The sequence below is a fragment of the Lissotriton helveticus genome, chromosome 4_1 (genome assembly GCF_964261635.1).
Source record: "Lissotriton helveticus chromosome 4_1, aLisHel1.1, whole genome shotgun sequence".
In the NCBI taxonomy this organism is placed as follows: Eukaryota; Metazoa; Chordata; class Amphibia; order Caudata; family Salamandridae; genus Lissotriton; species Lissotriton helveticus.
In genome coordinates, this window is record NC_136063.1 from 649,670,234 (window position 1) to 649,686,309 (window position 16,076).

Here is a 16,076-nt window from a genome sequence, read left to right on the forward strand (position 1 = left end):
ACCATTTGCTGCTGTGGTTTGTGGATACTCCATTGCTGGGGCTATATATACACACACATCACATGCCACCCAGTCTTGTTCTTGATAATCCTTTCTTTATCTTTATCGTTTGAAATTGAAATACTAGCATAGATGAGAGTAGCAGAACCATACTGTGATACACGGGTTCTTTTGGAAAACCATTTCTCAATGTTAGACTTCAGACTCAGTAAAAGATTTTCCTATTTAACATGATCATATATTTTGTTTTCTGCACCTCATTTGAAAATAAAAGGTTCGTTCTAAAAGTCTCTAGTTAACCAGATTTTCTCTGATATAGGTACGGCCTCTTGTTAATTTGTTGTAAACCACTCATTATTGATTTGGCTTTGACAGATCTACTAAACCGAAATGTTGGTAATGCTTTACTTTCAAAGTTGATGAATAAATACGCCTAGTAATGTTCAAAGAACTGGGGATCTCCGTTTGTTATTGGAGCAAGGTCTACATCTGACACTTTAAATGAGAGTTGAAAAATAAATTAGGAAATGGCAACATTATATATGGCTACTAAATGGGGAAGGATTTGTTTGAGGATTTCTGAAAAAATAAAGCTGTGAGGGCTTTTATTACGAACATAGCCTCAAATGCTTTGATGGATTTGTTGGCTATTCTTTTACTTGATTCCTCCAGTTGAGGCAGATGTATTGCATCAGTGAATGAAGAGATAGCTTAAGTTGCAGTGGGCTGTTCCGGATATAGAGCTTCTTTGATGATTACATGTGTGTTTGTCCCAACTGAAAATCTTTCAGTTTGCTACAGCTTTTTTTCTGAGTAGATATCCTTGCTGCATTCTAGATATATTAAACATATAAGGGAAGAGCCTGACCCTGTGTGCAACCCATTTTCAGTACTGTTATCATATCAATAATGAAAATGTATTTTGATGGGCACATCTATTTAGCTCAGTTTAGTAAATTCAGTTTGTGCACGTCACTCTATAATCTCTCCAATAACTTTCAGCTCCCTTTCTAGGAGAGTAGTTTTTATTCTAATCGTCCATGTTATTCTGCTGATTACAGTTATCTTTGAAGTTTCAGCTATAAAAACTGTCAAATGGTCCATATTTAGCCTTTCCCACACATCATTAATGTTATTAATGCTTCCTGTACTTTTCTTACAGAAAGGAGTTGAAATCTTCCTGTAAAAACAAATATTAATTTTTATGGATTACTTGAATTAATCTAAAAACATTGAGTACAAGCAAACATATGTTTTTGTGACAAAAAGAACATGCTGCCATAATAATCCCTGTCACTGAAGGGAATTACTTTGTGTGTAGATGTGCTCTTGTGAAAGAGAAGAATGTCATTATCCACAGTGAAGTTAACCAGTGGCTGAAGTGGGGTACCTCATTGCCCTAGCTATAGGCAGACAAGAAATGTGAATGACACATCAACTGACTAATGGATGAAGAGGGCTAGCTGAAAGCCCCCATATGTAAGTATACTGTATATATACAATTTAAGGAAAATCAGAAAGCCCTGCCTACTGCCAGACATAAAAACAATTGATCAGATAACTGCAACAAACAAAGTTCTAGTTCAGCAAACAAGTGATCAGTTAAAGACTTGTTTTCCAATTAGGGTATCTGAAAGATGTGCTTCCATTAATGTATGTTAGTAGCAAATCAATTCAGTGATACTTTTAGGAATAGTGGAATAAAGGGTGCAGGCTTGTAGTGTTGGATTTAGAATTGTCCAACTACTGGCTAAATCCATGCCATTTAGTAAAAAAATTTATATTTGCCTATCTTTGTAGTTTCTTCCTTAAGTACTGCCACTTAAATCCAGAGTGTGGTATGTGCATATGTGAATATTCACTCTAGCGCTAAACATCCATACTGCATATCCATCTTCTAGGAGATTAGGTATTTAGGATAGGTTCTCTGCAAGATAAATTGGCATTTGTGAAGGTTAATGGAATGACAGATATTTATAGCTTAAACAATACCATCAATCCTCATTATATACAATTTCACTTGTTATTTTAGATTTGAACGGTCTGTGGGAATGTGTGCTTGTAGGAGTTCAGCCTTTTCTGTGTGATCAGCTCTGATTTTTTGCGTTTTGCTATAACCTATTTTATTTAGACTCTGTACACTGAGACACTGCTTTCCCAGTAGCCCGTGTATATACTCTACCCCATACACATGGTTAAATCAGCTTATTCCTAATTGCCACATTTAACTTGCTAGTAAATCACTAGTACATGGAGTAGACTTGCACCCAGGGCCACAAAGTTAAATGTCACCTGTGGACTGCAGCACCTATTTTGCAATCCACTACAATAGTAGAGCAAACATGGCTACAGGCCTTCCCTGTGATGCCTTACTGCTGCAGTGTAAAACCTACATTGCTGTCTGTTAAAATAACTCTTTTAGGCATGCAAAAAATCCCTTTTAAATAATAGTAAGTCACTCCTATGTAAACCTTGTAGCACATAAAGTAGAGTGCATGGTATTTAAAAGTGGGACATGTAGAAAATTAATATTACTATATCCCTACAGTAACAAAGCCCAAAAAGCCATTTTGAATGTGGTAGACATACCTGTCCTATGTAGAAAACCAGAGTACAGATTAAAATATCAATACTGTTTTCCGGGAAAGGGACCAGCTACAAAAATATTTACACCACTATTTTTAATAGTAATTACAATTTCAATTCAAAGGTGAAATGGTGAATATTTAAGGAAAGTAACTTTTTGAAAGTTACCATTCCTCCTGTCTGAAGTTCCTAGAGGCAAATTTGTATTAACTCTTCAGAAACTCTCAGCTTGCACATAGCCAAGGAATAGGTATCAAAGAAGTGTGAAATGCCTTCCAAAAGCAAACAATAGCCTGACCAGAATGGGCACAGAAGACTCCTCTGAAGTCTTCAAAATAATCAAACTTGGGGTGTGGGCATCCTTTGACACCACACTAACAAATCCTGCTTGACTAGTCTATACAGCCACATGTAACACTTGTGGTGCACTTGAAAGGTAGAAAACAGAATGCCGAGTCAGTTCTTGTATATCCCCTGCCTGGTTGCGGAAAGGCCCTGCTTTTGTCCTGCCAGACGTCTGTCTATGGGTTTGTGGTGGGTACAGTGCCTGCTTCAAACTGGATTTTAGGGTTAGATGTGGGCGGACAACAGTGGTTTTCCTATGACACCAACATACACACACCACAGCCCAAACTTAGGGGCCGATTAGGATGAAGGATTTTCCGCCTCCTCCGGGCCGGCGGAAGCCAACGCCGGCCCGGAGGAGGCGGAAAATCCTCTGCGGAGTCACCAAAGACCCACCGCCGCATTAGGATGGCTGGTGGGTCTTGGTTTCCGTCCGCTGCTTTTCCGCCGCGGTCGGCTAACAACCGCGGCGGAAAAGCTCTCATTTGGCTGGCAGTGTCTATCAGACACCGCCAGCCAAATTAGGAAGCATTTGTAAACATGCTTTTCCGCGGCGGTTTTTCCGCCGTGGAAAAGCATGTGTACATTTGATTTCGGGGGCCCGTTGCGGGCCCCCAGGGTGTAGGCGGGTGGGGGGTGCACATGGGGGGTACCTATGGTACCCCCCAGTATTTACATGCACAAAGCGGCAGGCACCGCGCGGTGCCTGCCGCTTTGTGCATGTAAATGTTAGACATGCACTTTTAACATTGCGGCGGGTGCTGCTTGAAGCAGCACCCGCCGCAATGTTAAATATCCAGGATGTGACCGCCAGGGTGGCGGTCACATCCTAATTTGCACGGAGGGACCGCCGCAGCCCATGCGGACGGTCCCTCCACCTCTGGGATGGCGGACGGACGCAAGTCCGTCCGCCATCCTAATCGGCCCCTTAGTGTGGTCACAGACTTTCTCCATCTTGAAAATGCCATTACACATGACGTTTTGGGCCTGTTTGGATTTTGTTGTGGCAACTTTGACCCCATTGATTATGGAGTGCCCAAGAGTCACCCCACCAATTAGCTGGTGGCAGGTGTAAATTTGGCACAAACAGGTATCTACTTCAGTACACTTTCCGTGCCTGCAGAAAAACAGAAGAGGCAAGGGGCGCTGTCTGTGGCATGAAAGGAACCTTGAAAAACTGGACCTGTCTCTCTTGTACCCAGCACAATGAAGCAGACTCAAAGAATCATCTGGCTGATCTCCTGTGCAGCTACAGGGAGACAAGCTGCAATAAGCCTTTCTCCTAGCATGACAAGCTGGCTAGTAGCAGTTGGGCCTGGATCAGACCTTGCTAGTTGTCTCTTCTGGAGTGAGCCTTTGCCCCTGAGTGCTGCCCCTGAGGTCCCTGGAGCCTTAGAAGTGGCCCAGAGGAACTGCTTCAGAAACCCTGAAAAGTTGGAACTTAAAATACAAAGTCAGAAGGTAAAATCTTTGACCCGGGCCAACCTGACTAGTGTACCTGACCCACGCTCCATTGCGGTCAATCTGAAATTGCACCTAGGTCCCAGTCTACTGCAACTGTAGACTATTATTGGTGCTTATCAGTTTTTGGCGCTTTTAACACTTAAAATTTTGAAAATTCATATCTCTGGTTCCCCTTATCAAAGTGTTGTCACTTTGGTGTCATTTTGTATAATAAATGTTACTCTGTTATTCTAATTAGGTTTGGGATATTTATCTTTTGGTATTTATACTTATTTTGGTACTGCATAAATACTATGCATTGCCCTAAATTAAGCCTGCCTGCTATGTCACAGCTACAAGGGGTTGAGCTCAGGTTAATTTAGTGACTTGGATGTTTCACCCTAACAAGGGTTGTGATTATTCCTTGAAGGGGGCAGACACCCACTCCAAATAATTATCGAATTTCTCACAGTGCTCACATTCTGTAATTTACTAGAATATTATTCTGTACAGTACTATATCAACCAATATTTGCAGAGCTTTGCATTTTCACTGTTAACAAGGTATGTTATTTGAAGTAAAATAATTGCAGGTAGATTTGCTTTTACGTATGTAAATATTTGTTTCCTGATAGAGTGTTTTTGAAACCTTTAACATTTCAGATTCTGATCTTAAGTATGTTAGACATTGCAGTTTACACTTACCATATCACAACACATTGAAACAGAATTCCAAACCAACATTGAAAACAACATGGATATGCAAATACGTTGCTGAGCTTCTTAGTAGTAATCACATGCAAAAACATTTACACATTCTAAAATATAGCCAGTGCTTATTTCCAAATGCATAAATGTAACACATCAGTGCTCATGCATTGGTTAATTTTCTTTTTGTTTCTCCTTGGGGAATCATTCTCCTTTTAGAAAAATCCCTTCCATCCACTTTCCCACAAAGAAAGATAATTTATTCTCTACTTTGATAGGAATAAATCTGCAACCACTTTCCACCTGCATAAAGTTTGTGAATATCCACAAACCTGCGAATCTGTGGGTTTACACCACCGTTTTCCAAGTTATCGCGTTGAAATGACAACTATATCTGTATTTACTTACACTTTAAATTATATCACACAGGTATAATTTTCTCTTGTGTAAATCTATTAAATTGCAAACTTAAATTTGCATTTGGAAATAAGCAACTAGCTTTTTGAGTCAGGCAGGAAGTTACTAATTTGGTCGTAATTACCAAATATACAATAATAATCATGTCCTTAGAAAGATAATACCTGTATCTTTTCTGAGAGCTGCCTTGAGCCAATAATGTACTGACTGAAAGTTCTATTTTCACTATCAGTAAACAATAAACTCATTTGAGGTGACCTTTTGTCTCGAAAAAAGAGCTCTGAAAGTTCAAAAGTTGTCTTTCAGTCTCAAATGAACTTACCCATTGTAGATAGATGTAGCACTTAAGACATCCAGAAAGGTCCTACCAGGACAAAGGGCCAGTTTAGCAGAATAGCGACTCTGTAGTGCAAGGAAATTTGTATCGAGGCCTCTCCCACCCTTGGTTCTCATGGTAGAAATGTGTCACAGAGTAGTGCCTCTTTCTTTCTCTCCTCATGAGCATTGTTTATGTTTTGCAGGATGAGGACATTTTACAATCTTAGTATGTGTTATAAAATATCAGACCTTCCTGAATTGTGAATAATAAAATCCCACAGATATATACAACACCCCCAATTTAAAGGCATCTTTGGAAGATAATGAAACTCCAGGGCTGGGGTATCCCCGTGTCTTTGAGTACTAAACCAGACTACAAGTTGAACATGCAAAGTTTTCCTAGAGAAAGTTCTACCTAAGCTACAGTGGAGGAACTATCGACAAATCCAGAAAATAAATGGATTTGGTCCAAATCATAGCCCAATAATAGGAGATGGGGAGCAAATTACAACTCGTTTGACAAAAGAATTTTAGCAGTTAAAATAAACAGATTACCATTTCAGAAAAAGTGGATATATTCTCGCTTTATGGTGGCAACCAAAACTTTTCTGAGGGAACATTAAATATTTTTAATGTTTTTCTCCAGGATATTATCACATGTTTCTAAAAGGTATGCTGTTTGTAAACCTGTTAAATGTTTTGTTCTCCTGCTAAGTACTACATATCCTCAATTTATTGTATGTCACTACTACAATGCTATTTACAGTCAAAGGGGTATTTTTAAAGATCGAGAAAGCCTTACTAACTTTGGTGTGTTTACTCCCATTTCTTCAACAAATAGCCAACATGCTGTTCAACTGCTAGACCTATAATGTTTACAATGTAACCCATATATCTATTTTTTAAGAAAAAATGTACTTGTGTTTGTATTTCACTCGATTTATCAAAAAATGTAATCCTCATCTTTTTATACAGTCAATATCTAAATCTTCACTAAAACACATACTAAATACTAAATTGTCTCAACTTCTGTTCTGTGTCACAAAGCCATCTCAAGCTGTATTCCGCATCTCTTTTTCATATCATTCATACTTGACCTAAAAATATCACAGGGCCTAGTAAATCTAATTGGATATTACTGATCTGTGACATGTGTTCAAAATGTATTGACCTTGGGTTTTACAGTGCCTATTTCGATTAAAATAATGACCCTCTTCCACAAAAAAACAAAGCATGAACCTAAAGTGGGTGCACCCTCCGAAATTTCTAGCCATGTTTGTGGAACCCTGTTACTGACTGTCTGCTTTTCATGTGCCTGAGGGATGGGCTGTCCCATTGCTCATGCCAAGGCAGCTCTGGGAGATTCACCACTCAGGCCTAGTAGGTGGACAGCTCTTTTCCCCGCTGCAGTCCAACTTGTCTGCTATGATACACGTCAATGGAAGAGAAAGCCGAACTTGATAATGTTTCTACCTACTTGGAACCAGGTGAACGCTCAAGTACCTTACAGACTCTGAAGGAGATGGTGGATATTCGTCAAAGTCACTGTTAGTACTTCAATGTATGTGGAGGAAAATTTTCTTTTGAAGTCAGGTTTGGTGAGAAGGGAACCACAGACGGATTGTTAAATAAGATTATCTTTAAATGGTAACATAAACCATTCTTTGGAATGTACAATACACACTTTTACATCTAAAACCGCTGTTTATTTACAACTATTGAAAATACAAAACCCATATTTTGTTGACAAAGAAAATGTTCCTGAATACCCATTTATCTATATAGATTTGCCTATTAAGCTAATATGGCCACGTTTCAGCGCGTGGTGCACCACATATATATTTGTTTTACATTTTTTGTAGCAAGAACATTCGTTTTAAGTTACTACACTTTATCATACTAGTAGGCAATTAGAATTAAAATTGTTTTGGAGTAACTATAACATGGAGACTTAGAATGCTTCTTGATATAAATATTTTGCTCTCTGCACAAATTAAAACAAGAACTGGATACGTAGTGCAGTACTGCAGAAATAGCACTCGCTAGTTTGTGGTAAAACATGCCCTCCCTCAAGGCTGATGTCTTCCCAGGATACCCTCTGGCTGTTGTATAAAGGTTCAATTCTCTTGATATCCATAACTCCGCATTAGGGCATTTAAGCATGCTAATGCTCTGAGGGGTAAATAATAGGTGTGTAATTATAAATTTACAAAAGCTCGTATCATGCAAGCTAATTTGTCCGAGGCATACTGTCAGCAGACCTTCAGTTACTGCTGACACTGCTAATTGCATTTCTCAGTTTCCTTTTTCAATAGCAGTACTTCTGCTAATACAAATTCCTCAACCTCCTAGATCAAACCATGTACTCAGAAAATAAATAATTTAATCGGAGAAAAATATACTTTTGAAAGATTCCGCATGGTACCACTTGAGTGTAACCGAATACAATAATCTATCATGTTGATGAGGAAAGAAATCCCAGAGGGAAAGAAAGATCTTAAGAAAATTGCAAAATATGACTAGGAACACTGAATTTCAAAACTGCCCAGTAGTGCTAATTTGGGCTCATAAGCAATGTAATTCCATATTACATATTATTAGCCTGTGGTAATTTGCACTATTTGTTTTTGTTGTGATTATTTCTGTATTACGGCAGCACAAATCTTAGTATTTGGAAACATGGACAATATATGAACTGTCTCTGTCTCGAAGAGCCCTAACCATTGCAAAAAATGTAGCATCAAACGTATCTCACTTGACTGTATACCACCTTAGCCATGCTTAATTTGAGCCAGTGGTTTATGGTGCTGGTCACCGGCACTTAAATGTTAACACCAGCACTTATGACAGTCTGTCTGATAGCGACACAGTTTGTCGAATTTAGAGAGGAGCACAACAACAGTTGTTTATTAATCCTATGTACGTTTAAAATAACCAATAACTGCCACCTAAGTCATTCTTATAGCTTCAGAGGCTGAAATAGTCTGACCTGTCAAACTTTCAGGAATCTGATGGTTAGTGGTTGTTTTGGTACTGTCATTGGTAGTGATGGCAGGGACAATGGGTGTCGAAATCTACAGTGGCCTAACGTTGAGGGCCCTGGTACCTACATTTTTACAAATTAAGCACTTCCCGTACTGTGAAGGAGCATCACACAAAATGTTTGTTACCATCCATTTTTATGAAAAGATGATCAGCACCCACCATTCATTATATGTAAGCATTCCATATTGCTTAAGTTACATAGTGCACAGACTCCATCAAAGATTTTCTAAAAAGGGTTCCTTTGTTCGCATTTTCTCATTCTTTTAAAAACTTTTCTTCCATGTAGGCAATGCGTTTCGTCCCTTAGCAGAGACTTCTTCAGGGCTACAAAATTCGGACTATACATACACAATTTAAAATCATTTAACAACATTCTTTACACACAAAACGCCTATTGCTTGCAAGTGGTACATATAGTCCAAGTTTACAAATTGTATAGCTAAATACTGAATCACTGTGGGATCTTAAATTTCTTTCCTCGAAAAACACGACTGTGCACATCATCCTCAAATTAGATTCATCAAAACTCTAAATACTTTTCTTACTTCCTACTTATGAGGCCACTACACATCATTTTCAAATCTGTATAGTTGTGTTGCCCAAGTGGTGCAGTTTATTGGTGGGGGAGCCACTAAGATCCTTTCTTTTCTCATGAGTGATCAACAATTTATCACACATGTATTATATTCCTCCAAGATTGTCAATTTATCAGTCTACGTTTTGAGTTAATAACCATTTTTGGGTAAAAAAATTGCTGATCGATTATGAGACTTCATTTTACCATACATGAATTTAAAGTTTCTTTCTCCATTTGTTTGTTAGATGAGCACCAAGTACCTGTACTTCTTGTAACTTAGTATATTTACATATATTTACTTTGACTTCTATTAATTATTGTTGGTATTTCTAGTGCATTAAAACAGTATATTCTAAAATATGCTGACACTCAAACAAGGTAAATGAACATGTCGTACCAAATGTACCTTTGTGTTGTACTGGCTCCTGTGCCAACCGAAGACATAGAGAGACTCACAATATAGTAGTTTGGTGACCAGTGTTCTCTGAGATATTTTATAACCTTTTAAGGATGTCAGGTCTCCTATTTAGATTGTGTCTAATATCGATAATATTAGGGCTGACAAGTTTGCCAGGACTAATTAAAGTATTGATAATCATTCGGGAAAATCCTGGTATTGAATCCAGTATTTTATCTGAAAGTAGACTCTTTGACTTTCAGAGTAATTCAGGACAAGATAGAACAATAACCCGGCCTGCGCCGACTGAATAGATTTAACCTGAAAGCAAATGCAGAATCTTCCCAGGATTGCCAAACTTGAAGGGACACCGCATTCATATCTGAGCCACCATAGGAACTTTATTTCAAACGATACTTTCACGCCCTGAAGAAGCCACAGGAGTAAAAGCCAAAAATAAGGGGCGAAACATGTTTTGGCTGTGCCAAAAAACATTTTTGTTCTTGTTCTAGCTTGTCCTGAATGACTCTGAAAGTCAAAGAGTCTCCTTTCAAATAAAATACTGGATTCAGTACAAGGATGTTTCTGAATGATTATGAATACTTGTATTTTTCCTGGCCCACATCTCAGTTACTAAATGAATGGGGAAGGGGTTTCCCATTGCCGTGCACAAGTAGTTTCTTAAAATAGCCTCATTAATAAGCAGGAGCGCATTATATCTGGACCCATTACCCCTTCAATCTACATAGTCAATAAGATTAATGCACCTATAACTAAAGAAAGATTGAACCACTAAACCCACTGTTCCATGCCATGGGGAGACCATACCAGTAATCATTACAGTAAGTCATTAGTGAATATATCTGATGTGTATGTGTCCTAATTCAATGGTGTAGGCAGCTGAACCTGATATTGGTCATTTTTATGGAAGCCCTCCTCATCCGTCCTCCGTGTGAGGACTCGAGATGGACCATCTTGCTGCAAAGGATTAGTTTCACTTTTTTCTGAAAAATCCTTCTTGCTTAAAACTGCTGTATTAGACTCAGTGCATAGAAGTGGCTGCAGACCAACATGTGTTTTACTTTTGGGAAAACATTACACTAAAATAACACGAACCACCTCTTCTACTTTCTGTTGGTACATAAGGATTTCTTGCCTCTCTTGTTCACTTCAGTGTGTGTAGGCAACTAACACCATGAACTGTCACAGCACTGTGGTGTACAATGCTCTTCCCCAATGCATGACTATTGTACATGGTTGAACCTTGAAAACTTGTACTTTCTGCCAAACTGAACTAACCTGATGACCAGCGCCCTATGTTACAGAAAACAAAGGTATAATACTACTAACAAATGTTACCGATCTTAAAACTCACCTACATAGAAAATAATCTCTTTTTTTAACAGCAATGAAAATGCACTTTCCTCATAAAGCAGAAGTGAGATTAAAGTTGTGAAGCTTTATGTATCTTCAAGGGAAGGCCCCACTCTAAGGTGCCTGCGCCTAATTGGGTTTGTTTCATCAGGCACGATCCAGCGAAACCTTTTTAAGACGTGACCTAAATGAGGAGAGCCTGCGGGGTCTTATTATGTAGCCCTCAAAGAGAATACAAATCATGTTGATTATAAGTGCAATACACAGCACTGTATTTTAATCTAATTTCATGTGCCGAAAACCAGGATCATTAAAGAGGAACCTCACCTTCCGGCGCTCTTTATGTTTTCATGCGGTTTGATCTATAATGAAGTGGAAAGGCGAGGGCTGCCTTCTCCGGGTGCAACTTCACTTTCTAACCCCGTGTTGCTCCTCTGATTTTTAAATAGCTTGTTTAATCTGCCTTAATGTTTAGCAAACAGTGCCGAAACTCTGCATTCATCCACTGCTCTGCTAGACCAGGCAGCCTTTGAATCTTTTTCATTTGTTCTCACATTCCCACTAGGTTTAGAACAGACATGGAGAAGGGAAAGTAATGTGGCAGACCACGCGCCATTTAAACATGGTGGATGGAAACACAGTGCCACAGAGTTAACTTAACTGGGAATGGTTCATTCTGTGGGCGACAGAAATTGTGCAGTCACACTATCATGTGCATCTATGGCAACTAAACTTTTGTGATTTTGCGTCTGCAGGGTCTTCTTCCTAATTATGGATTTTCCTCATTTGCCACATATTTTACAATCTGCTGCATAAGCTGCAGATTTCAACTAATCATAGGCCTCAAACTCAAATGGGTCAAAAGCGACACAATGAAACAATACAAATCAGTGACAGTAATTACAAAAAGTTGCTGTCACTTTTCAGCGAATGGATACTTTATGTAGGTATTATATTGTTTATAAGGAGGTGAAACTTTGCCTAGACAGTCTTCGTGACTTCTTTGAAGAACTGTGGAAGAACTTTTTTACAAAATGAAAAAATCATTACATATTTAACAGTAATTTCCAACGAGGTGGAAATAGTGGTATCTTGTCATGAAATCGTTTTTTTTTTATTCGTGGAAATTCCTGTTATACTGCGGGCACTGTACTCAATGTAAAAGTTTTATGAAGAAAGCAAGCAGAGTACAAAAAAAATTACAAACATTTGACTTCTCCATTTTAAAGTCTGATGTCTCGAAGCTCACAGTGCTTCCCTGTGGGAGGCTTATCTTATACAGTTTTAATGTGCGGTACTATTCTGCAGGCCTATTTCTTGAAGGAAAGAGGTGCTTCAGGCCCAATGTGGGGGCACAGTGTAAATAAAAAACTAAAGACAAGTTATAAATCTCCTCTGGGGCACACAGCATAAATCATGCACACCTTTTATGTCAAGAAATATATGCACACGTAGGATACTTTTCTGATGAGTGAAGAATTTTATATTTTACAAACCTAGGGAGTTAGAAAGAATAGTGTTAAAAAATTGGTATTATTCATGAGTGTCCCTGTCCAACAAAATGTGTATTTTCTTGCCGTAAAATGTAGTAAGTGCTACAACATAATTTGTTTCTCCATTGCTGCATATTTCCAGTACAGTCAAATACATTCATATGCAAATAGCCAGAACACATGCATATTTAGTCCCTGGTTTTGCAGGGCCCCACCTCCTTGGGTGTTAAGGAGTCACTACAAAGAACGCTGGACACTAGCCACAAGCTGGAACCTTACTGTCAGTAAAATACAGAGGCTCCGCACTGGCAGCCAGGAAGTGCCCCATTGTCTTTAGAAGTGGGAGGAGGTTTGGGAGGGATGAGCGAGCTAATGGTTGAGCAGCTCCTCATGGATGCCAGGAATCTCATTGGCCTATATTCTTGAGGTGTGTCCACATTGTTTTATATACGGCATGTTCTGGAAAATGATGTAATCCAAGAGGAAGTGTGCACCACAAGAAAACAGTGGCCGGGTCATTTTTAAAAACACAACAATCCAATTTCTTTGCTACACCACAGTGTGTAAAGCCTACAAACTCCCGCAATGAGGTATATTAATGGGTTTGTTCCATGTACTACGGAATTTCAGTGATGTAGTGGAGGCCTAGGATGCCATTGGTATATCACATACAAAAATTACTCTGGAGTGCAGGTGTTTATTAAATGCTTACAGAGATGTTACATGGCCTCCAATCCTTGTTCAACATCAACTTTCGTGAATTTTCAATTGAAAGTAAGTGTAAGAAAATTAATGTGAAAACATCAGATGGCTTAAATAAAAACTGTCCTGCATTAAAAAATGATGTGTGGGTAATTGTGAATGACGACGTTGACGCATGGAGTAGTGTGATTATTACTTGCGACTATCGCAATATAAAATTGTAACATAGGTTGGTCTATGTGCTGTAATTTGTGTGGATCGATTGCACACCAAGCCATATTACTCCTAATAAATGTAAAGCATACGACGTGTAACAGAGCACATTGCTCTGCTCCTACACTATGGGGGTGATTAGGATGGCCGGCGACACCCTACAGGTAACAGGACCGCCGGCTGGCCATGCGGCGGTCCTGCCACCCCAATCATGATGCGACCGCCACCGCGGCGGACCCACCTGGGATTTTAACATTGCGTTGGGTGCTGCTGACTGGCCGCAATGTTAAAATGCCATGTTGTGCAATGCCATGCCATTGCCTCTACATTGTGCATGGCAATGTAGAGAGGTTCCATAGGTACCCCCCAAGTGCTGCCCTCCAACCCCCCACCCTCCCCCGGGGGCCCGCAACAGGTCACCAAAGCGAATCCCCGCCAGCCTTGCCATGGCGGCAATGCCGCCATGGAAAGGCCTTTAACTCCTTCCGTGCTCATGACGAGCTCAGCTCGTCATGAGGCACGGTTGCGCTGTGCTCATGACAAGCTGAGCTCGTCATGACACGCGCGGCGCTCACACGCGGGGCTAATTCCCCACTGTGCTGAGCGTTCCGATAAACAGGCGTGGTCATGACGAGCTCATCTCGTCATGAGCACAGCGCCACCGTGCAGCGTGACGAGCCGAGCTCGTCACAAGTACCATGGCGCTGCGCGCGCCCCCCCCTCCTCCCCCCAGCACCGCGGGGAAATTAGTCCCACGGCGAAGGTGTTAAAACCATACATCCTAATATGGATGGCGGTGCCTGCTAGGCACTGCCACCATATTGTGCCCCAGCTCCGGTCGACCGTCGAAAATAGCGGCGGACGAACTTTGTGCTCGCCGCGATACCCCCGCCATTCTAATATGGCGGAGGGTAAATCGGGTTGCGATGGTGGGCGGATTGCCACCAAAGGCTGGTGGAGGCGATCCGCCTGCCATCCTAATCAACCCCTATGTGTTTTGGTATTTTCATTTAAAATGGTGCCATGGCAAGATTTGTACATGATATATGTGTTAGTAAATGTAATTGTGTACATTGCAAAATGTATAGTTAAGATTTAAAGCACATAAGGGGCATGTCAATATTTTGAGCATTTGCTTGTGCATTCCAATCATTTATAGCTGTCATCCTTAAATGATGTCATATTTTTCTTCTCAGGCATGTACACTGGAATGTGAAGGTAAATTACCATCCTCCAAAGCCTGGGACACATGCAAGGAGCTGCTGCAACTCATCAAATTGGACATTGTTCAACAAGAGGGAGAGAGTGACCAAGACATGGATGCAAACCACCTGCTCGCCAAGAAATATGGCGGGTTCATGAAACGATATGGTGGATTCATGAAGAAGATGGACGAGCTTTACCGCGTGGAACCTGACGAGGAAAACAATGGTGAGATCTTGGCCAAGCGGTATGGAGGCTTCATGAAGAAGGACTCTGATGCCGAAGCTGCAGATCTTCTGAGGGAGCTGCTCGGCACCGGCAATGCGGAGAACCCAGAGGCTGGGCATTATCGAGACAGCACCAATGACAGCCAGGGAGAGGTCAGCAAACGATATGGGGGCTTCATGAGAGGAGTTAAGAGAAGCCCAGAGATGGAAGAGGGAGCCAAGGAGCTGCACAAAAGATATGGAGGTTTCATGCGAAGAGTAGGAAGGCCAGAATGGTGGCTGGACTATCAAAAAAGATACGGGGGATTCATGAGGCGCTCTACCGATTCTTCTGCACCCTCAGAAGAAGAAGCAGAGAGCTATTCCAAAGAGATCCCAGAAATGGAGAAGAGATATGGTGGATTTATGAGATACTAAAGACCCGCCCCATTCTCACTCAGAAAGACTGCCTCATTGGTCATATTTTATTGTAATGTGTTGCTTGCACTGTACAGTTTTTTACTGTCCTAGTTAAAAAATGCAACATGCAATCTGTCATTTCAGGTTCTGTGTTACTGAAGTCGACCTAACTTCTGTTTTAGTCATATATATTTGAGTCTTGATTGTAGTTCTTATGCTAAAACTATTTTTGTTACCTTCATTTTATTTTGAAAAGAAAGCACATCTCTTAAAGCTTATTGTATATATAATAAAAAATTCATCAAACTGCATCCTGCTTGTTGAGTGTCAGTTCTTCAACAGTAGCATGCTCTGACTCTAGTTGTTATTATTTTTATACTGTTTACTCATCCTTCTGAGTATGAAACAATCGCGTTACCCCATATCCCCCTGCCTCTTCTCACTCCTTACAAACAATGCTTGAGGCGTGCCCACGCTTCGGGGACAGGCCGCTCACTACCGAAACAGGAAAATCACCATGTCTGTTACTCTTCAGTCTGGGACATTGAAGAACCTCAGCTTCCCACCATCCTCCTGTTCAACAACAGCTACCTTGTGCCAGGTATTTGCAGAAAATGTTGATCGTGAGCA

At 40.3% G+C, this 16,076-nt stretch overlaps 1 protein-coding gene across 1 annotated transcript in view; it reads left to right on the forward strand.

Annotated features, from left to right (window-relative positions):
* The window catches only part of PENK (proenkephalin), a 67,767-nt gene extending 52,010 nt beyond the window's left edge, over positions 1 to 15,757 (forward strand). The window contains exon 3 of the mRNA XM_078685650.1: positions 14,814 to 15,757. Within this exon, the coding sequence (XP_078541776.1) occupies positions 14,814 to 15,464 (651 nt within the window). The 3' untranslated portion in view covers positions 15,465 to 15,757. The remainder of the gene's footprint in view (positions 1 to 14,813) is intronic.
* Positions 15,758 to 16,076: the final 319 nt, after the last annotated feature.